A 26059-nucleotide genomic window follows, 5' to 3' on the forward strand; every position below is an offset into this window, starting at 1 on the left:
AAGAGGATGATATTTTGATATTGTAGTACTCCTAGATCATTCTTCCTCTTGCTATAATCATATATCATAAGGTCAAAGAAGCACAGAGATGCTAGAATATTCTATACCTAAAAGCGTCCATGATGGAAATTTGCCTTTCTAACTAAACCCCAGAGTACATCAATGACAAGTAATCAGACCTGTCTCAGTGAGAAGCTTTCTCCCTCCCTTTAAAACCTCTAACCCTCACACTGAACTGTCCTGATGGGGAAGTCCTCCAGGATATTGCAATAAAGACCATCACACCTGTGGTTCCACAGTCAACCTGGTTGTCCCTTGGAATATCCTACACATTCCTGGGGAGGGGCGTGAGGGTGGGAGACAGGAATGGAGCTCAGGTGGTCATTTTAGGTCTCAAGCTTTCCCTTGTATGTATTAAAAATAGACTTAACAAAGGCCTATTACTTTCAGTATTCACTGGCCTGTCTGTCTCTTCTGTGAAAGTTTCCCTAGGCCCCAGGATGGCTGAAATGTCCTAGAACAGATACTTACCCCCTTATGAAGTTAAATCCATGTGCACATACCAGGAGGTTTCCATAGGCATCAACTTTCAGCAAGTTCCCATATAGTGTATCAAAGACCAGTCCTCTGTATGAAAAATTTTTTAAAAGTGGATATGAAATAATAGTAGCAAAACTCACATCACAACACCGCTATGGACCCTAATGACAGTGTAGAGACAAATAAGTATGTCCCAGAAAAACATAAACATTGGAGGTTGGACTAAACAGATAAAAATCTCTAAAATTTTTTAGACAGGCATCAGATGCCTCCCTACAGAAAGTGATGCATAAGATATTCAATGAAAGTTATTAGATCTGAGTCTCCCTATTAAATCTAGAAAATGTAGGGGCAGTTAGGTGGTGCAGTGGATAGAGCACCAGCCCTGGAGTCTGGAGGAGTCCAAATCTGGCCTCAGACACTCAACCCCTACTAGCTTTATAACCCTGGGCAAGTCACTTAACCCTGATTGCCTTGAGAAAAAAAAAAGAAAAAGAACATACAGTATTACTACCCCAGTGTTAAGAGGTCTTTGGGCCCTTTCTCTCTACACACTCTCCTACCTGGTGACCCCAATCAGTTCCCAAGCATTTAATTATCATCTCTGTGCAGATGACTCCCAGATTTCTATGTCCAGCCCTAGATCCTCTCCTAAGCTCCAAGTGTGCATCTCCAACTACTGTCCATTTTGAACTGGATCAGACTGATATGAACTGATGTTCTGGGGATACCTGAAACTCAACATGAATTCTCATTAGCTTTGCCCTAGTTCTCCCTTCTTCTGAACTTCCTCATGAATGTAGAAGGTAGCACTATCTTTCCACAGTCACCCAGAATCACAGCTTCAGTGCTATGTACAACTCCTCACCCCACATATCTAAACGCTGCCAAACCTTGTCTATTTTCATGACATTCCACACATCTGTCCCTATTCATACAGCCACCACCATAGCACAGGCTCTTATCACTTTTACATTACCACTATCACTCCCCATTTGCTCTCCATGCCTCAAGTTTTCCCCCATTCCAATCCAGGTCAACCCCTATTCAATAAACTTCTGTGGTCCATCATTACCTTTAGGATCAAATACACACTCTTCCATTTGACATTTAAAGCTCTTCACTCCCGGGCCCCTTCCTACCTTTCCAGACTTCCTAGATATTCATTACTCCCCATCAGTACTATTAAAGCCCAGCCACACTTTCCTACTTGCTGTTCCTCATATAAAACATACCATCTCCCACCTCCAGGCCTTTGCACTGGCTATCTTCCAGGCCTACAACATATTCCTTCCTTATTTTCACCTCCTGGAATCCTCCCTTTCCTTTTATTACCTTTTATGTGAAGCCTTTCCTGATCCTTGCCACCCTTTCTCTCCCCCAAATTGCCTTGTATTTATAAGTATATAGGGAATATAGACAGTACACACACATGCTGTCTCCCTTGTTATAACATAAGTTCCCTGAGGACTAGGACTTTTCCTTTTTCTCTCTTTCCCTGGGATTTTGCACAGTGTCTGGCATACAACAAGTACTTACTAAATGCTACTTGATTAACTGGAAGCTGATTTAAAACAGCTTGGCTTTATTTTCAAGGAGGATTGTATTTTATCTAGAGGTAATACTCTGTGAGACAAGTTTTAATCAACACAGACCAAAAAATTCTTTTCCCTTCTTTCAGAGATAATTTTGTAGCTATTAACTTGGTGGGCAAAAGGTGGTGTGACATAAAAAGTTTGAGAGACATAGATTCTGGATAATTAATCATATTATTAATCATGCTAGCAGATAATTAATAAAAGGGGTCAGCGGCATTCTCAAATGCCAATGACCCCTCAAGGAACCCACTCAATGCTTATATGCCCTTGGAAGAGTGGGTGTTCCTAAAGGTAGCAATCAACTCTGATTGGTTAACAATGAGAAGATTGAATATCATAATGACAGGAGGACCTATTCTAATTAAGGACTGTAAGATATGACTCTGATCATTTCTGTTCCTAGGCCACCCCCAGCCTAGGCCATCTCTAAAAAGGCTCTACCCTCCTGCCCAAACCTGCCACAACAGAATACAATGGGCCAGAATTTGCCTTAGATTAAATTCTTTTCTAGGTTTTCTAGCAAAGATTTCATCTCATCATTTGTCCTGCCCTTCAGAACTAAGCTTTGACCTAATCTACAAATAAGGAAGAAAAAAAATCCTGATCTCCCTCAATAACTGGTTATTCGATAATCATTTCTCTCATCAGTGATGCCAGTCCTATCCCAATGCCATTAACAATTACCTGAGGGGCGGCCAGGTGGCTCAGCAAGTAAGAGCACCGGCTCCAGTGTTGGGATGACTTGGGGATCAAATCTGGGCTCAGATACTTAGCACCACACCCAGAAATAACTGGCTGTGTAATCTTGCGCAAGTTACTTAACACCAATTGCTTAAAAAAAATTTACCTGGTAGGGAATGTAGAATCATAAGCAAAACTGAGCAGCTCCTGAGGGTATCCAATGGAAACTAATCTTTCAACGGTCAGGTCAAAACCAAGAGATTCATACTCCGGCGATTTATACACTGCACAAAGAAGAGAGACTTAATTAGTCAAGGCAAAAGAACAGTCAATTAAGGGAGAAGGCAAATGAAAGCTATTTCTTTTCTTCTCTTACCTACTTTCCCTCCCCTAAGACTGTCATTTTTGTTCTTCCAATCATGAACACTGTGATATGGGAATTGTTATGAAACTGTAAAAATGCAGCTTACCCCTGCAGCTACTATTTTAATACCAGATGAAACTTCCAAAAGCCCAGCAGAATTCCTTATCTCAGAAGAAACTTATGCCAAACATTATTTCTTCTTCTACCTACCTTCTCCCTTCCTAGCCCCATGTTATCAAGAAATAAAATCTAAGCTGTATGGCTATTTGTATCATCAATATTCTCCAAGAGAATATTACTGATGGGACTCAGACTAGAGGTTTATCAATAGTGAAGGGCTTCATCACACATCTGGTGTGACAAGAATCTTTCCATGATTTTATCAGACCTTCTTTTTCCTCTCTGGGAATCTCATCTTGGTGTTGGTTTTACATTCACTTTCCACCAATATGTTCAACTGCATTTGCTAGACAGAATATACATTTGTTAATCAGCTATTACAATGTTAAATCTATCAAAATTTCATCAGAAAAAGGTTTCAGTTCATTACACAGAAAATACTGTTCCTTTAAATAGCTCTCCTCCAAATGAGATATTTAAGCAGGTATCACTTCATCATATAAATAGTAGAGTCAGATAAGCAGGTAGTCCACAAATGATAAAACGTATGAGATATCCTTTCAAAAACCATGATATAAAATGCAGTCTACTTTTTATAAATTGGGAGCAGCACTGATAGTTTGATACAGTAGGGAAAGGTAGGAGAGTTGGGTTTCCCATGGGCATGTAAACAAAAAAAATAATTGATGAAAGGAGGCGATGTCATGATGTAATGATGGTGTAAGGGGATGAGAAGGTACAACAAATTAATTCCCCTCATAAAGGGCTTGAATAGATTAATGGAAAGGATATCAATAAACATATAAATCTGTCAGTTTGTTAAGTGGGTATGAGGAAGGTAAAATAACTCTTTGTAGTCTCATGATACCACTACTTCTGTTACTGTTGATCACATATTGCTTTTGATTTCTATTACATTATTTCATCCTACTCTCCTGACCAATTTTTTGGTTGTTAATTCTGCTTGCTCATGATGAAATTTTAAATTATCTCCCTCCTTTCCCCCACCATCTCAAGTCATACTAAAGTAAGAAATATTCTCCTATTTATCCATTGAAAAAATGAAAAGTCAAACTTTTATACAGATCTTGCGTCTATTCTCCAAAGTGTCAATGACAAAGAGGAGACTCCTTACTAGATTTCTTTTGGGTCTACCAGGCAGTTGGAACTTAACAGTGCCCCACCATCTGCTATCACATGCAAGACTAACTCTTGAGCATTTTTTTGTCCTGACTATAATCCAAACTTTTGAAGCCCTCTGTGTGCTGACATTTTGTGTTAGATTCTCTTGCCTTAGCACCATATTACCTTTAGAATATATTTAACTTCTCCAATGTCAAAGGTACCAGGAAACCACTAATTGAGCTAACTCTAAGGGAACTGTTTTAATACTATAAGGCATCCCTCCCCAACTTCCCCCTTCCCCCTTTCCCTCCCAACAAGGACCATATCCCATTACAACATTTCTACAAAACAAAAATGCTCTGGCCCACAACCCTTTTATTTTGATACAACTAAACTCCAATACAGATTTTTTTTTTAAATTGTGCAATGCTTTGGAGTTCATTTTAATACGATTTGACCTGTACTAAATTTTTTTCCAACTACTGCTTTTCATAAATTACTGTATACACCTCAAAACTCCCCAGGCAAAACAAACTACTCTTATATATCACAGCCCATATTTAATCTCTAAAACACTAGGATTACTAAATTAGGGAGCTGGGTAAGTACAGAGTGATGGAATGATTGCTGATTAAAACCTAGAACTTTCTTGAAATAGTTTGTAAATAAGAACCAATAACTTCCCTTAAAATGATTTCAAAAGAAGAAATCCTCACATCTTCAAACAATAATTTTAAAACATGATTCCTTGGAAACACTTGGAAGAAAAGCACTGCACACTTTATAAAAAGAATGGATTGTTCATAAGGGCAATTTTTCTATCTGAAGACTCTTCCTGAAAAAAACAATTTAATATAAATGCCTTAAATTTATATAGACCATTTTTTCCCAATCTAACTCAACATACTTCAAAGGGACAAGTGATAATTTTCCCCATTTTCCAGTTGAGAAAAATGAAGGTCAGAGATGGTAAATTACTGATCCAAAGTAAAAAAGCAAGTAAAGAACAGAGTTGGTACTAGACTCCAACTCTCCTGATTTTCAATCAAGTGGTCTTTCCAGTGAAGCCCATTATTGCCGTAGAAGGATTTCTAGTTTGCAGAAGGCTATCACAGTGGAGTCATCAGATTAGATCCCTGGTGGTGAAAACACACAGCTCTCCAATTACTCTAACAGTGTCCAAAGTAAACTCTACTTTAATTAGTCACAGGTGGGAATGGATTTAGAGTGTAGAGAGTCCAAGCTCCATCTTGACAACCCTCTTCATTTCAGCAAGCACTATCTTAATCAGTATGAACTACAGGCTACTGACATTTTCTCACCAGCTGCCCAGATAGTCATTTCAGTAATATGACTACCCAGTCATTAAACTGTCTACTTGAGAAAGACACAGTGTAAATGTGCTTTGGGGCAAGAAGGGTGCAGGAAGAATATGCTCCAAGTCCAGCAATACAGAGCACATGGAAAGAATTTATGCTTCCATAACTGCTATCAGAGAGAATATATTTAAAACACAACCTGCTGTCCTGGTTGCAGGAATGTATTAATGAAAAGACCCTTTACTCCTGAAACAAAGTAAATACGCACTTAAAGCCCTTCCTAAAAATATTTTTAAATCCCTTCTCATCCTAGTCCCTGGGAAGACAGCCTTAGACATTTGTAGGGCACAGGGAATGCCACCTATTCAAGGCTTGCCATGCACAGACTGCAGGGATGTATGCTTCTGCACAGCTGCAGAGGCTCAAGTTTCGACTCTTCTTACAGGCTGGGAGGCAAGTAAATGGTGTTATAGCCTCAAGCCCAATTGTTAGGTCTGACCTTTTTGTGCCTCCAAAAAGCAGCCCAAGGCCTAAAGCTAAATATAATCATCACAGATTCCCTGCTCATTTATTTCTTCTTTAAAAAGGGTCCTCAGGCCTACCCCATTGGGCCTACATCCCAAAGACAAAAGGACAAGTTATTTTCAGGTCCCCAAGTTCTAAAACAGAGAAATGTTTCTGCCACTACAGCAGCACACAGTGTTCTCAGATTACATAACTCCACTATAACGAGAACAGCCAAAGCTTTGAAAGCTGAAGTTACTGATAACACTTAAAGATACTGTTGGTTTTATATTAATAGTACTTAGAAATATTTTTAAATATCAAAGATATAGTTTCTTGTATAATTTGCTTGGGGAAAAAAGAACTAAAAAAAATCAACTAAATTTGTAGAGGTGAACCCTCAGACTCTGTTAGGAGTAGTCATCGATCATATAGACGGGCAAGACCTGTGATAGAAGAGAAAGCCCCCTTGGAATGAGCAGGAAGTTGTGCAGGGAAGACTGGAACCCTCATGCACTTTTTACCTTTGCTGCCAAGACATACTGTGTAGCAGTTTTATAGACTTCCTGCAAAAGAAAAGGCAAACCTCTATAGAGGTTTGAGCCTAGGCAAAGTGCTGCTGCCAAAATGATAACTCACATGAGGCAGATGCAGATGCAGAGTGTCACTCCAGTCTTGAAGGAGTTACACTGGCTCCCCTGTTAAAAAAAAACAAACAAAAAAACCAAGCTGGTTTTAAAACTGTTGTGATGGGCCAGGACAGGGAGGCACCATCTGGGGATTGGGTGTTTACTGGAGCTGCTGCCATCCTGGTGTAAACATCCTCCGGCTTGCAATTGCTAAAATTAGCCTTATCAGATATTCCAAAATACAGGTGTAGAAGATAGTGTAGGTTCTGTTTACTTTTCTTGTACCCTGAATCTGGAACACACTCCAGGCCTGGTCCTGAAATATTAAGTCAAAAGATAGACAGATGGAAAGAAACTCCTTTCATTTGTCTTATCACATTAAAAAGTTTTTACATGACAAGGACTGAATATAGCCTGTAAGAGTTATCATACTAATTATCATACTGTATCTAGTGAAACAAAGATGACTTTAAAGGACATAACAGCAAACTAGAATACACTCTCTTCTTGCTTCAAAGTCAACATTTAAACTGGTAATCTATAAAGGAAACACATGTCAACCTGCCCCTGCTTCTCCCCACCACAATTTCATACCCTTGGTATGGAAAGATAAAACTGGCATAGTCTGTCCAGATGCCTAAGCTTAAAATAGAGAATGAAACTGATTTGAGTGGCTTGCATTTGTAAACACTATTTCCAGTCAAGCTTGATCAGTCAGTAAAAAAAAAAAAAAAGAAATTTCATCCAAGGCCCAATTCTGTCACTGGGCACTTTCCTCTTGTAAAGAATTTTTAGTGTTCCTTTCCTTTTATAAATGAGAAATTCTAGATGACCCCTGAGGTCCCTCCTAAACTCTTAAATTCTGGGTTTATAGGATGTTCAGCATGGAAAGGAAAAAGATTATATACTAGAAGTACAATGAAAGGGATAGGATATGTTAGTGGCTTTGTACTTAAGCATAATTGGAGTGATAATACCAAACTGGTTTGTTTTGTCTATTTGGTAACTAAAAATATTATAAAAGTTATTTTATTGCATTGTATCTGATAGTGATTAATTGTACCTATGTAAAGTTAGAGCACTCAACTGCCTATTCTAGTTAGAAGAAAACAAGTTGAAAATATGATACATTTAACTATACCGGTTTCTGAAACTGTTAAGCCACATGAATTAACTTCTCAGAAGAAGCCCATGACCAGGTAGGTGTGCTTGGATACACAAACCCTATTGCTTAGCTCCTCCATCAAACTTCTTGCTGAGAGGTAATCTGATGCCCAGTGGAAAAGCAATAGAGAACAAATATGATGACTTGTGTTTTAAGGAATTGGTTGTAAAATAGATAATAAGAAGCCAACAAATCATCTCCAGGCCTTTGCACCTTTCACTGGTACTTTCAAACTCTACCTTTTAAAACAGCCATTGCATCTTTTTTAAGAGTCCCTTCTGGACACTAAGTTACATGAGGGTAAGAATTATGTCTTCTCCCCAGGACCTGGCCCATAGCTATAGATAACAGCAATTGCTCAAAAAATATTTGATCAGTAAATGAAGCATGAAAAAAAAACCATTAATATAGTTATGAGATTCAAAGGTACACTAAAGGTAGGTTAGGACCCAGCCATAGGTTTTTAAGTACACATTTTTCATGAAGTATTTGCTCTTCTCTCTTCTATCTCAAGAATCTTAAAAAAAAAAAATGTTTTCAACACGAACAAGTTTCATTCTTTAGCAATATCAAATACACTAAACAGACCTAGAATAGTAAATTCTCTAATTTTATAGCATTCCACCATGCTTTAAATTATCAAAAAGACATCACACATTTATTTATAAAATTAGAAAAATTTATAATATTAAAGAATCAGGTTGAAGATGTTATGCTACATTTGAATATACTGGTCCTTAATAACCAAAACATTAATTCCCTGGGATCAGAAAAACAAATCAGACTACCAAAGGGGTCTATCATGACACCACATCATCCAGGAAGGTATGAAGAGTTGTAGAACACGTTAATAAAACTAACTAGTAAATGAATGTCATGCCTAAGTTAAGCACAAAAAAGAAAATTTTAAATGCAAATTTTCAAATTAAATATAAATACTGGATATACATTTTTAAAAATTTAAACTTTTACCTAACGCACAGATCATTTTTGGTGAACCAAAAGAGCACCACATATCAGCACTGCTGCAATAATAAAACTGACAAACTAAATCACTAATGTAATTAACACTGTTTTTCAACTAACAAGAAAATTCAGAAATAAAGATTCAAAATAGCTGACAGATTTTTAAAAATGCAACAGAAGCGTAATAAATGTCTGTGAAATGTTTGACTAAAATGTTAAAGGGATTGGTATAAATGGGTTGGCACACTGTTATAATCAACATCTTGGAGTACTATGATAATTAACTTAAGCTTATTGAATTCCTGACCACCATTTAAGAAAAGTCTTGAAGAAAAGAGAAGGCAATTCAAGCGGAAATCCAAAAGAGGTACTCACGTTTCAATAACCACAAAGTATCCTGGAAAATGTTGCTGTTAAAACATACATCCCAAGGAAATAAAAGAAAATCATAGCAAAGAAATATAAAACTTAAAGATCTGGAAGGTCACTTTGATTCAATTCCCTGCTGTAATGCAGTAACAATTTGAATAACCATAAACTAATCCTTTCACATAACTGCCCCCAAAAAATAAATGCTCAAAATGATAGTAATAAAGAGCACCACTAGATTCTTCTCAAAATCTCACCCTTCCACAGTCTTCCCAAGTAACTGTTCACATGATCCTTGACATATCAAGTTTGATCCCCAAGGCTTTACCTAAACTAAAACTTTTGCTAAACAGTTTGACTCTATTATAATTACTTGTCTCTTCAATGACCACTATCCCCAAAAGAGATAGTAAGAAGAAATTCTATAGGTATATAAAAGAAAAAGAATAAACAAAAGCCATTTTAATTTTTAAAATGCATCTGAAAGGTTTTCTGTAAAATGCAAGGAAAAGCAATAGAAAAAATTTAATTTTGCTGAAGATTTTTTTTTAAATCACATGCTACTTTATTCAAAAGTCATGACAAGTTTGGATATTGAATATGGTTTTATGGATTAGCAGCTGGCAGACAGATAAATTCATAAATATGAATGGAAGGTGGCCACGTACCCAGTTAGGCACTGGGTAGAAGAGAAAGCCAGGTTTCTTAAGCAATTTTTTTCTAATTTTGAAATGCCCTGAAAAAGTATGCTATATACTGACACAACAATGGAAAAAAAGTAAACATTATTGGAAGACGCCAAACAGAATACAGAGTTAAAAAAAAAAACTTGGAAACAAATCAGTTTTTCGATATTTAGTATTCCACATTACAAATCACTAACTTCTTTCTCAGTATAATGAGTACTGAAGTACCATCTAAATAGATGGCCCCCATTCCATATTTTTATTAATCTTTTCAAGTAATCCTCTTAAACATTGTTACAAGAACAAAAGTAGTTTACATACAAAAGTAGTTTACATAGAAAAATGTCCTGGGTTTGTAGTCCAAGGATATGGGCTTGAGATTTGAATCCCAGCTCTGTCACTTGGTTACATGGATGATCTTGGGGAAGTCACTGAACTTGTCTGAGCCTAAGTTTTCTCATCTGTAAAAATAAGGGTCTGGACTAGAATAATTTCTAAAGTCCCTTCAATTCTAAATCCACAAACTTATGATCCAATGAAGAAAGAATATGGAGACATTAAAGAACAGTAACTAATTTTACAAAGATAACTTAGTACTTCCAAAGGATTTTAATGTCAAATGGTTAAGAAAAGGCTAATAATAGACAAAGTAGTATTACAGTTACCCTTCTGAAATAAATGAGGGGAAGTAGAGTAGAAAAAAATTTCCCATTGGCCACCAAGAAATAGTTTTCTTTCTTTAATTCTAGGACCATCAATAAACTGTGAGATGACAAAGATGAGCTTCTAATGTTTTGCCCTTTTTAAAAAATTGATCACACTTCACTGGCATTTTGCCTCAGTCCCTGCACTACAAATTTTTTTTTTGGGGGGGGGTTTGGTAAATCCTGCTATACAGAAATTCTGTGCTTTAATTTGGGAATTAGATGACAGATTTTTATCTGGCTTTTTGAATGCATCCTTAATTTTTAAAACAAAAAAAGTGCATATAAGTACCATGTATAGAAGAACATATACTTACTTCATGGATGGTTTCAAATAATCCAAGCTACTGCTTAAACACTTTCCACACATTTAGAGACAAATGCAATAGAGTAGAAGAGTATTTGATTAGCAATAACTTGAATAAAGAGATTACAAATTAAGTCTCGAATAAAGAACCAATTCACAAAAAACACCAGTTTTCTTGTTCAAAAAACTTTTTTGGAAAATATGGAGAGTGGCATGTTGAGTCAAGGAATTTTAAAAAATAAACCATAAACATGGGATATAAAAAAACAAAAGACTGTATTAAAACAGGTAAAAACCATCACTGGGCACCAAAGGGCACAACAGCTAGTGTGCTGGGCCTAGCAGGAAAACCTGAGTTCGCCTCTGGTCTCAGACACTTACTAGCTGTGTGACCCTAGGCAACTCATTTAACCCTGTTTGCCTCATTCCTCATCTGTAAAATGAACTGGGAAGGAAATGACAAACCACTCCAGTATCTTTGCCAAGAAAACCCCAAATAAGCTCACAATAAGTTCAACAGAACTGAAAAATGACAACAAAATAATCACCAACATCTTAGTTCAATTCAAGAAACATAGTCTGATAAAATAGGAATACACTGGAAAATATGATTCTCATTCTAAAAAGCAAATTACTCCAAAATGAAAAAATTAAGAAATGAATTTTTAAAATGACAAAGATCACAGTGCCTGGCACATTGTAGATATTTAATAAAGCTTATTGACTGACTACTTAGATAATTGATTTTTTTAAACTAACACCAGGATTTACAGTACTGAGTGAAGGTTGTTTCAAAACAATAATTCATACTTGCAAAATCCTTTAAGTTTTATTAAAAAAAAAAACACAACTTACCCAAACTGACCCTAAATTCAATTCAAGTGCCATTTTTACATAGGTAGAAACTAAATGACTTTAACATAGTCCAACAGTATGTGTCAAGAGTTCAGAGTTACCTTGGACAGCTCACATTTACTTCTCATGGTGCTGTCACTGCAAGAAATATTTTTCAAACTTCTTTTTTGAAAGATGAGTTAATTTGGATGCATAAATTCTGATATGTAGGGGACTTTTTTATGGCTTTATTACTTAACAGTCACACTACATAATTATTACTTTATCGGCTTTATGAAGTTATTCATCACAAGGATAAGTGACATGTTAGCCCCCTTCACAGATGGACTTTAAAAAAAGAAACTTGGAATCTAGTACCAATTATAATTTCTCATTCTCTTCACACTCCCTTACCTTTCTCTTGGATGTTGTGCCCTCAGGTATTTTTGGTTGATTTTTAATCTAAACAGCTTACCCAAGTCTGTTTAAACACGCCAACTTATCTATCTTATTCTATTTTGGTAAGAGAAAATAAAACCCCTTTTGACTAGAAATATGGTAGCAATTAAGATATGATAAAAATTTTCTTATAAGATGAATTTGTTTCCCCTTAGAAGTTAATTATATACATTTCTATGAATCCATAACTAGCAATCTGACAAATTCCTCAAAAAGCAGAATACTTCCACGTTTCATCTAATATTCATTACCTTTTACTGGAGGTGTGGCAACTCATGCCTCATATGCAAAACTCAGAAATGAAGAAGAGGACAACACACTCAGTGACCTGAGAGGTAAACTGCAATTTACATTTTCTAGGCCGCAAAAGAAATAAATAATGGCCATTGTGCCTTAAGGACTCCCACTCCCCTGGTTTTTTGAATATGCTGACCCACAATGATTGCTTAGGCTATTTTTTACACTATGCTTACCTTTGGGAGATTTCCTGTTAGACCGAAAATGTCAGATAGGCTGGGCCTTGAGCTGACCTCACACTTGCCATAGGATATTAAGTCAGCATGCCAAGTCAGTCATCATTCCTATATGAAGTATCTTAAGAGGCTGAAAAGGCTTTTAGATGTCATTTTCAAAGGGTCCATATCCAGTCATGTATCTTCTCAAACAATAGATATCGTATTACAACTTACCATGAAAGGTCCATGAGACTTTTTTACATTAAAAGAAAATCTCATATGAAAAAAAGGCTGCAAGGCCATTGATACAGATCAACCCCCAACTAAAGAACGTCCCTCTTCATTATTCCTAATATCAGTCTCTTTTTGAAAACTTCTAACAACAAGGAACTCACTCATTTCCAAAGTAGCCCATTCTACTTCAAGATAATTCTTAATTGTCCGAGTTTTCTTGAAATTAACATGGACTATGTTCTAAAATATTTATAGTGGCTCTCTTTGTGGTGGCAAAGAACTAGAAACTGCAGCTAAACAAGTTGTGGTATAGGACTGTGATGTAATACTACTGTGCTGTAAGAAAGGATGAGCAGGTTAATTTTTTTAAAAAACATGGAAAAACTTGCATGAAATAATAAAGGGTGAAACGAGTAGAACCAGGAGAACTCTGTATACAGAAGCAGCAATATTGTTCAAAGAATAACTGTGAACAACTAAGTTATTCTGAGAATTATAAATACTCAAATCAAATACAAAGGACCTAATGAAGGAAGGTATCTCCATCCAGACAAAGAACCGGTAAGAGAAGTATGCATAGTATAACTATACACACACAAACACAGAGATATGTATATATACACATAGATATAGATATAGATTTATATTCACACACTGTATGGTGTGAGACACAGAAAAAGAGGGGGGGGCCTTCTTTAGGTACAGAGTGGGGAGGAAGGGAGAGAGAGTTTGAAACTTAAAATGTAAAAAAAAATTAATAAGAAGAAATATAAAACAATGTTAGAAAATTTGTCATATACTTTGACTTAATCTATTATTGGGAATATACTCTGACTTATGAAAAAAATACACATATGAGTTAGAGAGATTTTTTAAGAGGTTTTGTCCAAAAGATTTTATTAGCAGCATTATATATAATAGGAAAAAACTTGAAGCAACCTAAATTTCCAAAAACAAGGTAATGGTTAAATAAACTATGACTCATTAATATAAAGAAACAATGTAAAAACATTAAGACCAACAAATAAGGAATACCAAGTAATTAGGAAAGACCTTTATGAAATGCAAAATTTTAAAAGCAGATCTCAAAGGATAGGATACATACAAGCTAGAACCATATAAGAGGAAAACTGAGTAAGAACAAATGGACAAAGAATACTGATTAGGGCTTTACAAGGGAATGAAGGAAGTCATGAATGAAATTATGCAATGAAATTAATTAAAATGTAAGGAGTTACTAAACAAGGTTATTGGCTGTGCTGATATTCACTATTATTTTTTAAAGTAAAATGCATATAAAGTTTCTTCAAATAAAGTCAAAATCTATTTCCCTATAACTTCCATTCATTAGTCTTAGTTTTGCCTGTCAGGGTCAAGCAGATAAAAGTCCAATCCCTCTTCCACAGGACAACCCTGCAGATAGTTGCACAGGGTAACAATGTTCTTCTTCCTTAAAAGTACAATAATCTTTAACCTCATAATTACAAGGCATGTACCCCAAGGACATAAAAGATAGAAGGAAGGTCCCAGACAAACAAAAATGTTTGCAGCTTTATTTGCAAGAAAAGAGAATTATAAGGGGAGTGGATGCCCTGGCACAGGAGCCTTCAGAGAGAACATTATCACACCACTGGAAAACCTGAGGTAGCCAGCACAGAATGGGGAATCTAATTCTATGGAATGGAAGCTTTCATTTCTGTGACCAACAGAGACTTCAGAAGCCCTGATGCGGAGCACTTCTGCTTCTCGGTGTAGAGGGGATACCTATGGGCATGGAGTGAAGAGTTCAGTCTCAAATTGACCCAGGCTCTGACATGTTTTGCTTTACTTTACTTGCTAGGGATGGTTTGGGGAGGGGGATAGTAAGAATAGTGACAAAAAACACATGTAAAAAAAGGAAAAGCATAAGCAAAACATTTATAGAGAAAAAAAGGGACACGAAAAAGACAAATATGCACTAATATCAGTTTTCTACAGATGATAAAATGTTCCAGGACTTGTTACAGACAGTTACCCTCAGCACTGATTTATTCAAGTGTCTTTAATGCCAGTGAATCTGGTGAGGATTTAAGATGCTGACAGACAACTGGTCAAAGTGTCCAAGCTTTCTGTCTAAGTAAGCACACCATGCAAAAAATGTTCATTTAAATGTCAAGTTTGTTGAGTTAATTCCAAGTCTAATAAAACATGGTGAGAGTGTGTACCAGGCACGAGAGGCTAATGAGCAAGTGCCAGACCACTAGTGCTGCCAGCAAGCAGACCCTGAGACTTGCTGCCAACCACAGCTTTCTAAATAATAATACTTGCTTTGGGGTGGGGCAGAATCTTACTAGCTACCTTCTTTCTGTTCCCCCAACAAAGGACTTATCTAGTTTCTTGGGTGTGTTATACAACTTTTGAACCTTAAGCTTGGATAAAAGTTTTTAAAATTCACATTTTTCATTTTATTCCCTTTGGCCTAGAAGAAAAATATTTGAATCTAGACAATTTTTGTGTATTTACCAAAGACTTGAAAAACTTTTAAAATCTATATTTTGATGTAATAATTTATAATGAAAATAAGACAAGCTATTCATATAATGCTACTCAATCTTTTGTTTTCCTCTTCCCATCTTTGAAAAAGTAGAAGACCATAGGTTTGAAGTGTTACATATACTACTGACCCGAACTGATGTACTGGTAAGTTTTACTGAATTGCATTTTTGTCATTCTTTTTTAATCTTTGACATAAGAGACAGCTCTCTGGGTAAGGAAGGGAAAAGATATCAACACATTTTAAAAGAAAAAAATGTTATACAACAATAGGGTGATTTTTAAAAAGTAGTGCTCATTTTCCTCAACTCTAAAAATGAAGGGGTTTGATCTCTGGACACAGCAATACCACTACTGGGAATATATACCACAGGGAAATCAAAGGCAAAAGAAAAAATTGTGGCTGCATACACACACACACACACACACACACACACACACAATTATAGTAGCAAACAAGAGAAAGAAAAGTGGGTGCTCCTCAATAAGCTGTGGTACATGAATGTAGTAAAATATTATAATACCATCAGAAATGACAAATGTGAAGTGTTTGGAGAAACTTGACAAAACCTGAATGAATTAAATCCAAACAAAGATTTAGAACAATTTGCATGATGAATCCCAACAATGCAAAGAAAAACAACATGAAAGTTATTAGGACTCTCAGCATTGCTGAATCATGACTTGGGCACACTGGTTGATGAAAGCACGCCTTCCATTTCTGTGCAGAAAGGTGAGGAATCGGCTCTATATCCAGACAAGGCTAATGTGATTTGTTTTGCTTGATGTACTTAATTATTACAGAAGACAATTCTCTCGGGATTAGAAGTCATTGGGAAATGACAGTGAGATTTAAAAAAAAGAGCATCAATAAAATATTGAAAAAAAGAAAGGACTTAGATAATCTCTACAATCTTAGTTACTAACTCTAAAATTCTATCAAAATCAGATCATAACATAACAAGCAAAATTTGTTCTGGCTTTCAGAGATTGCTATTTCTATAACAGAAGAAAGGAGTCACAGCTTCCTTACTTGTAGGTTCTCACCTTAAAAACAAAGCAAAATGAACAAAAAACCAAGCTAGTTTGGTGGCTATGTTCCTTCCTCTCAGTGAGGCTTTAGAGGACTCACTGTGAACACCATCAACAGTATTTATTCCTACAGAAAATATACATTTCTATTGGAAACAAGCTGCTTGCTTATGCTACATGCTCAAAAGGCTCAGAACAGAGAAGAATGAGAAAATATAAATATGAATTAGGTTTCAAAAAAAAATTGGAATCTTGATTTTTTTCTGTCCCTGAAATTATGTTTATATATAGACTTCATGCAACTATGCTTATTATATACATCAAAAACTATGTTAGAAGAAAGCATTTTAATGTTCCCACACTGATAAAAGTGGCATAAAAATGAAAAGGGTATGTTTAATAAGTGTTGCATGTATCACAAATTTCCCCAAAGTGTATTCTCTTATTTTCATTCACCCTACTACACTTGTAAATATTTTGCCATGGCATCAAGATTTCTAGAAATTTTACATTCCTAACTTAGAATATTGATTTTTCACTCCATGCAATTTTGCATTTATCAAGGTCATCAACAATACAGAGACCTAAATTTGACTGAAATAGATGTGTATTTTTCTCCATATTCTTCATATTCTCCATTTGATGCAAAGTTCAGGACAGTATTTCTTCATTCTCCTTAACATATGCAGCAAGGAAGGGGCAATGATGATTTAGAGGCACCATTCAGATTGGGCCTAATGATACAGGATTCTTTCAAAAATGAAAGAAGTATTATGGCTCTAACACCTCTTATACCCGACTTGTTCTCACTTTCTCAACAGCTGTTGGCTAACATTCTGCTCCTTAAGAAACCACGTTTTACAGATTAGCAGGTTTGTCAGATGATTATGCTGATAAAGATGTGTTAGTGATAAAGAGCTCTGTCATTCATTTAATCAGAATATATATTCCCTTTTGAAACTTTAATTACAGGTTTCTGGACACAACATTAGAAAACAAAGCAGCAAAACAGGTATCTATATCCTCTAACCCAGGGATCCCATTACTGTCAATAAACCCTACAAAAGTCAATGACAGAAATGACCCTCACATAGTATACCAAAATATTCATAGCAGCATTTTATAGTAGCAAAAACTTGTAAACAAGGTACATGCCCACCAACTGAAGGGTTGAACAAATGATAGCATATGAATACAATAATACTGCATCATAAGGAAAAATGGATATGGCAAATTTGAAGAAACTTAGAAATCTCTATATCTAGCTTCTTCTCCCCCCCTCCCCACTGATAAAAACCCTCTAATAAATGTATTATAATTTGATATGTGTCTTACTCTCCAAGTAAGGTAGGATTTATTATAATTAAATTATTACAGGTCATATAGCATTCATCTCCTCTTAGTAAAATGAAGGTTCTGTAAAGGCAGGGAGGGGCCATTTCATTTTGTCTTTATTATCTCCAGCATCTTCCCTAGCACAGCATCTTGCACATAATAGGTATTTAATGTCTATCAGATTGTTCAGTTATATTATTGAACATTATAACAGTTTTTTATTCAGAAATAACTTTTATTAAAATTGCAGTAGAAATAATAGAAAATTTCTTAACCTAAATAACCACCATAATTCCTCCTTTTCCAAATTAAAAAACAAAAACTTTCCTAATTATACCAACCTACTTGTCTAATAGCCAAATTCTATCACATTTTTTAATAGATTTTTTAAAAATAACTGAAGTTCAGAAAGGCTTTTATTCCTAAGAATCTAATAAAGCACTTCCTCATTTATAGGAAATTTAAAGAATTTTTAAATGATAGTTTACTATTAACCTCTAAAGATATGTCTTCACGTTATCATTTACCCTGAAAATCAGGCTATGTTAACAATAAAGAATCACCAATTATAACAAAATCACTTAATTTCATAATTAGACGGGACATCAGCAGCCATCTAGTCCAACATTACAACATATGCAACAAGCTATGGTTAAGACCTCCAAATGAGGGAGAATTTTTAACGAAGCAGTCAATCCCACTCTTGGTAGTGCTAATGAGTAAACATCATCTAAGCTCGAAGCTAAATTTGCCCCTTTGCCCCTTCTACCCCCTCCCCTCATTTATGGTTCTACCTCTAGGACCAAACAAATAGAACCAGTCTAATACCTCTTGAACATGATAAACTCTTCAAACTTTTCTCACACATCTCTAGTCTCCTGATTCATTCATATATTCATTTGACAAGCATTTATTCAATGCCTACTTTGTACCAGGCACTGGGATAAGTATTGGCTAATAATCTCCCGATTTTTTCCAACTCATCTTCACATGATAAGGACCTCAAGGCTTTTCATCATTCTGGTTGCCCCCCTCTAAATGCCCTCCATTTATCAAAGTTCTTTCGAAACTGTGAGGCCCAGAATTGAATACAACACCCAGATGTGGAATGACCTAGTCCACTATAACAAGCTCATCATCTCCTTATACTCTGGAAGCTGTGCTTTCCAAATAAAGCCTAAAGCTGAATTAAGTTTTTGTTTGCTACATCACATGGGTGATAATTAAAATACCCAGAAAAACTGAAAACCATATCTCTACTGTCTAATGATTGTGAAGTTTTCTTTTTTTTAAGATATATGTTTAAGGCTTTAAATGTGTCCCTATTAAATTTATTTTCTGGGATTCAGCCCAATGTTGTTCTAGCCTGTCAAGACCTTGTTGGATTCTGTCATTCCTCTGTATTAGTCATCTGTAAATGTGGCATGTCATCTATGCCTTTATTCAAGTGATTGATAAGATGTTTTAAAAAGAGAGAGAGAAAAAACCCAGGGTCACAGATCTCCAGCAGCTAGGTGGCACAGTGGATAGAGCATCAGGCCTGGCACCAGGAAGACCTGAGTTCAAATCTGGTCTCACATATTTATTTGCTGTGTGACCCTGGTCAAGTCACTTAACCCTGTTTGCCTCAATTTCCTCATCTGTAAAATGAACTGGAGAAGGAGATGGCAAATCTCTCCAGTATCTTTGCCAAGAAAACCCCAAATGGAGTCATGAAGAGTTAGACACAATTGTACAATACCACCACAGATCTCAGTGCCACTCCATAGAAGACCTCCTGTCAAGGTGAAAATGACTCATTAACAACTACTCCAAGTTCAACCATTCAGTTTTGAACCTATCTAATTACTGTACTGTGATTAAGCCATATCTCTCCACCTTTTCCAACAGCATGAGATACTTTATCAAACTAATTGTTTAAAGATACTTATACAGTCCACATCATTCCTGTAATGTACCAGTTTGGTAATCCTGTCAAAGGAAACAAACTCAGTCTGGCATGACCTGCTTTTGATGAAACTATGCAGTCTTTTTGTAATCCCTGTTTTTTTTTGTTCCTAGATGAATCAAAGAAACTAAAAGAGTTAGGCCCAATAAATAATAATTGAAAGAAGAAGAATGTCTAGGTACATAAGACAAAGGGTAAAGACACAAAAGCATTCTTTTCTTCCAGAGGTCACAGACACAGAGTAAGGAGCATAATTAAACCGAAAGCTTAAGCTGGAGTTATACTTTTCTCAATTTAGATTCAATTAAGAATATTTTCTTAAAACAAAGATAAGCAACAAATATGAATATGTGTGTACATATATATATAGTATGTGTATATACATACCACACACATATACATACATATATATACATAAATACATATATAATAACTAAATCGTATGTCTGCAGGTACTTTGAAAACCAGGAAAACATCAAGGCCAACATAAAGGACAAATGTGTTAGGAAAAAAGAGGAGCTTGTGTGCTACATGTTAATCACACTATGTCTTTTTTGGCATGCTGAATTACTGGATTATAAGCAAACAATGAGAAATTCTAACTTCAATAATGTTTATTTATATAATTCATTTAAGCAAGATCTGAGCCTGAGGACTATAATTTAGTAACATTCAAACTGAACAAAAAGATTAAATATGAGATACTATTCTCCTACCAAATACTCCCCCAAACTCCTCTTGCTTTAGCATTGCCAGAATTTGCCTTAAATGATCTAAGCCATCTCCAATTTCAACTTATTTGGTAGCTATAATAACCTTTGATATCCTATACTTCTCTCTTCTTTCCCTGACTATAAATCTGTTGGTAGTTATTTGATTATTCTAAATGACTTCCTAGATAACTATACTAGCCAACCTCCCTCAACCCCCACCCAGTTGGAGACAATAGTGTAGCAACAGTCTGGCTATAATTAGTACTCCCTCAATAATTAATATTCCCTAAATGACCATAGCAATATAGTATATGGTAAACCCAAAGATCTAAGTTTTCATAATAAAAACTCATTATTTGACAAAAACTGCTGGAAAAACTGGAAAACAGGATGGCAGAAACTAGGTATAGACCAATATCTCATAACATATACTAAGATAAGGTCAACATGAGTACATGATTTACATAAAGAGTGATACCATAAGCAAATTAAGAGAACATGGGATAGTTTATCTGTCAGATTTATGAGTAAGAGGAGAATTTTAGGACCCAGGAAAATATAAAGAACATTACAAAATATAAAACATAATTTTGATTATATAAAATTTTAAAAGGTTTTGCACAAACAAAACCAATGCAACCAAAATTCTAAGGAAAGCAGAAAACAGGGAGGGGGGGCAGTGGGAGGAGGGGGGACCTAAAACAAATATCTCTGATAAAGGCCTCATTTCTCAAAAATTTAGAAAACTGAGTCAAATGTGTAAAGCTGCAAACCATTTCCTAATTGATAAATGTTTAAAGGATATGAACAGGCAGTTTTCAGATGAAGAAATTAAAGCTATCATATGAAAAACATGCTCTAAATCACTACTGATTAGAGAAATGCAAATTAAAATATCTCTGAGGTACCCCCTCACACCTATCAGATTGGCTAACATGACAAAAAGGGAGGATGTTGGAGGGACGTGGGAAAACTGGGACACTAATGCACTGCTGGTGGCATTATGAAGTGATCCAACCATTCTGGAGAACAATTTGGAACTATGTCCAAAGGGCTATAAAAATGTGCATACCTTTTAATCCAGTAATACCACTACTAGGTCTATATCCCAAAAACATTCAAAAAACAGAAAAGGACCTATTTGTACAAAAATATTTATAGCAACTATTTGTGGTGGCTAAGAATTAGAAATTGAAAGGATGTTCATCAATTGCAGAATGGCTAAAAAAGCTGTGGTATGATTCTAACAGAATTTTATTGTACTACAAGAAATAACAAGCACGGGGCGGCTAGGTGGCACAGTGAATAGAGGACCAGTCCTGGAGTCAGGAGAACCTGAGTTCAAATCTGACGTCAGACACTTAAGACTTGATAGCTGTGTGAACTTGGGCAAGTCACTTAACCTCAATTGCCCTGCCTTCCCCCCTCCAAAAAAGCAAAAAAAAAAAAAAAAAAAAAAAGACGAGGAGGATAATTTCAGAAAAACCACAACTTACATCAACTGATGCACAATGAAATAACAGGGAAAAAAAACAGAAGCAGGAGAACATTGTACACAGTAACAGCAATATTGTTTGATGAAGAGCTAGCTGTGAATAACTTAGCTATTCTCAGCAATGCAATAATCCAAGACAATCCTAAGGGACAAATGACGAAGGATACTATCTACCTCCAGAAAAGAACTGATATTATTTGAATATAGACTGCAGCATGCTATTTTCCATTTTTTTTCTTTTATTCGAGTGTTCTCATATAAAATGACTAACATGGAAATGTTTTGCATGACTGCACATGTATAGTAGCCTATATACGATTGCTTACCATCTCATGCGGGGGGAGGGGAAGATAGAATTTGGAACTCAAAACTTCAAATACAAATTTTTTTAAAATAATACTTCTTTTGAATATTCTCTCCCCTCCCCCCCCAAATCACTTCAAGCATATACCAGTGGGCTCATTGGCTAGTCAACCAAGATTCCCACTGGCATTGTAACAAAAACATATATTTAAACAGAATTGAAAGAAAAATAAAGCAAAAGAAATTCAATTTGGTTCAATTCAACAAGTATTTATTAAGCGCCAACTATGTGCCAGGCACTATGAATATAGCTTCATTCCCTTCCCTCCAATCCCTTCAAAAACACATGTGCCCTCAATACGGGAAGTCTAGGCAAAGTCTCTCGAGTCAGCATGGTAGAGAGCAGTGGTATAAAGTTCTATGAATATGAAGCAGTGTCTGTTTCTCTACTGTTGGGCATTATTATTTGGAAGTGGTTGTTAGTCTCATGCCCATGATGAAATTGTCACTGTCCAGATGACCCTGACCTGTAGTTGCCCTCTTCATTCAGCCCATGAATAGGCTATAAAGGTGTATGCCTCAGATATCCATTGAATGACTAGAATATAATTACAACCTGAAGATAAATTATGTTGTAACAAGACAATGAAAATTCTAACACTCAAAAATCTCCTCCGAGTACTTTAAAATATGCTCTCTCCAAATGCAGGATGCATGTTGGGTTATGCCTCCTTCTCCTTTCTATCACGAATTCTAAAATGGATTGGTCAGTCACTCCCCATTTAAGTTTCTTGCATTTCTACCACCATAATTCTTTCCTTTTTGTAAGAATCATATCTAAGAGAGAAGTACCCTTGTTTCTCAACCTTTCAAGTGATTAAATTATAAGTAAAGCAAGCCCAGAAATAATAGCTGCTCTGCTTTTAGTAGATGCCCAGATAACTGAAATCTCCCTCCCCTGCCATTATGACTATAAACATGCCTCTGTGCCAGGATTGTGATTTATTTCTTTTTTCTGTCCTAGTTGTCTATAATATAGTCCAATGAAAATATCATTTTTGTTTCTATCCCTACAGAGCTTTACCCCAATGTTCTCCACTCTTCCTTCCCTCTCTCTCAATCCTGGATTTTCTCATATAAGGAAATATGTTGATAGACAATGCTATAAATGATTCCCATAACTTTTATATATCCGATTTCTTTTAAAATAGGGTATATTTGTGATTGGCTGTATTCCAATCATGAATACTAGCCTGCCAAATCTTAATGATGTCTATCAATTCGAATTTGCTTCTTTTCTTTAAGATCTCTGGTGTACCATGTTTGTTGTCCATATTTGGTGAATCTCTGAACAGACATATGAAGTCACACAGGTTTAGTTTTAGTGCTTTCTCTTTAATCTCTAGTGAATTTCTGGTCATTTCTACTCATATTCTTCTTTCTAGATTATAGCTATACTCAATGGTACCTAGCTTGGTGAATGCAAATAAGCAAGTTTTACATTTGTTTCTTTTCAAATGTGATTAGACAAATATGACAAATGAAAATATAGTCTTACCAACCATGTGAGGTATACTCCATCTCTGGGCAGGAGACAGTTATTTTTATTTTTTCAGAGGTGGTCCAGAAACCTAAATCACATTCTTAAACACCATTAAACAACAACTAGCTGTTTGCTACCAAATCTGAATTTTCTCTACTGAATCCCTTACCTTTGCATCATTAGAAATAATGGAAACAGCAGATCTGTTCCAAAGGTTTCTCATCTACAACTTCCTAATCCTTAGCAATAGTATATTTTCTTCTGGAAGGATCATTTATAACCATATAAGATATCAGAAGTAGGTAATGATTATCATATCTGACAAATCTTTAGAATTTCCCTTTGATATCCTGAATATATGCCCTGGATAACAATAGAGGGATAATGATATTTATCAAGTAGACAAATATCTATCTCAGTAACCCTCAACTGGAAGTTACCAAGCATCTCTACTTGTCTTTTTCCTCTGACCCTTTCTGGATAATGGCTTGTACAACGGCACCTATGGATCCAAACTACAGTCTTTGAAAGACAAGTACTTAAATCCTACTCAAAAGGCAGACTACCCCAATGCTTCATTCCAAATGTTTAGTAGATTCTTCCTCTTCCCATTCTTTTATGGGTTATATATATTTATATAAATTTTTAAACACAGCACCCCCTGCCCCAATTTCCTAACATAGTTCAGCCTTCCCCTCTCCCTCTTTACATCCTTTTTCTTCATTTTTTTTTAAACAATGAAACTTCCTCCCCGCCCCCCATATTTAAGGAACACACTATTCTCCCTGACAATCTGAAGAGTAGTTTTTAAAGTACTTTTACTTTTTCTTATAAAAGAGAAACCAACCTACATTAGATGTCAATTGACTAAGGGGAGGCTAGGTGGTGTAGTGAATAGAGCATTGGCCCTGGAGTCTGGAGGACCTGAGTTCGATTCCAGCCTCAGACACTTAACATTTAATAGCCATGTGACCTTGGGCAAGTCACTTAACCTCAACTGCCCAGCCTTCCCCCCTCCAAGAAACAAACAAACAAAAAGCTGTCAATTAACTAGTCAGAGTAGAAAAAAAAATCATACATAGGATATGGGTTAAAATTCTCCCTAGTCTCCATCTTATTTCTGAAAATAACATTTTCAGAATTCAATATCATTCTTTTTTTAATAGTATTTTATTTTTTCCAATTACATGTAAAGACAATTTTTAACATTCATTTAAAAATTTTTTTGCATTCCAAATCTTTCTCCTTCCCTTCTTTCCCCCCATGAAACAGTAAACAATTTGATGTTATATATATGCAATAAAATAAAACATATTTCCAGATTAGTCATGTTGTGAAAGAAAAAACAGACCAAAGGAAAAAAAACACCAAAAAGTGAAAAAAGTACACTTAAATCTGCACAGAATACATTATCATTCTTAATTCTCTTAAGTTTTGATTTCTTCATATATAAAATGGAAACAATAATCTTTTTTTTTTTTATCAAGTGTGTGATTTGACCAGTATAGGGAATCACTGAGGAACTCCCTCTACCAACTAGCATTTTGCCTTGCAACTTGGAAAGTTTGCTAGGGCAACAGAGTTAAATGACCTTGTCCAAGGTTACAAAGCCAGTATGCACCAAAGGCAGGATTTGAAACCAGGTCTTCCTGACTTCCAGGATCAAGCACTATAGAAATATATTATCATTATAAATATTTGTTAGATTAAACTTTGAACAAATTTATATGTAATGCTTTTGGTTTAACAAGAGAAAAATTTCTCACGGAAGACATCAAAAGTAAGGAGTTCTTTTCTGTGTGTTAAAACCACAAAGAAACATAGATTGATCCTCTTATCTGTACCATTTCAATTGTCAGATGAGAAATTTCATTAACTTGCAAATATTTTTAAGAGAAAAACTCAATAAGCTCTTTAAACAATTTTTCTTTTGCTTAATTCAACTAATAAAGCAAAGTTTATCTTTATTTTCACAATAAGAGTAAAAAAGTCCATCCCTGAAAGACAGTTTCATAGAGAAAAACAGAAAATTTAGATTTATCCTTAGCTTTACGCACAGTATTAAAAGCACTACAAACACTAGACTAAAATGAGACCAG

General features: G+C 35.5%; 1 protein-coding gene across 7 annotated transcripts in view; it reads right to left on the bottom strand.

Annotated features, from left to right (window-relative positions):
• The window catches only part of NT5C2 (5'-nucleotidase, cytosolic II), a 266169-nt gene that overhangs the window by 25354 nt on the left and 214756 nt on the right, over positions 1–26059 (bottom strand). For all 7 annotated transcript variants that reach the window (XM_069098865.1, XM_069098868.1, XM_069098864.1 and 4 more), the window contains 2 exons: positions 2986–3103; positions 532–627 (listed from right to left, as the gene is read on the bottom strand). In XM_069098865.1, the coding sequence (XP_068954966.1) occupies positions 532–627; positions 2986–3103 (214 nt within the window). The remainder of the gene's footprint in view (positions 1–531; positions 628–2985; positions 3104–26059) is intronic.

This window comes from Petaurus breviceps, unplaced genomic scaffold (genome assembly GCF_028583685.1).
Source record: "Petaurus breviceps papuanus isolate PSGF00001 unplaced genomic scaffold, PetGlider_PUasm1.0 37, whole genome shotgun sequence".
Taxonomy (NCBI): Eukaryota; Metazoa; Chordata; class Mammalia; order Diprotodontia; family Petauridae; genus Petaurus; species Petaurus breviceps.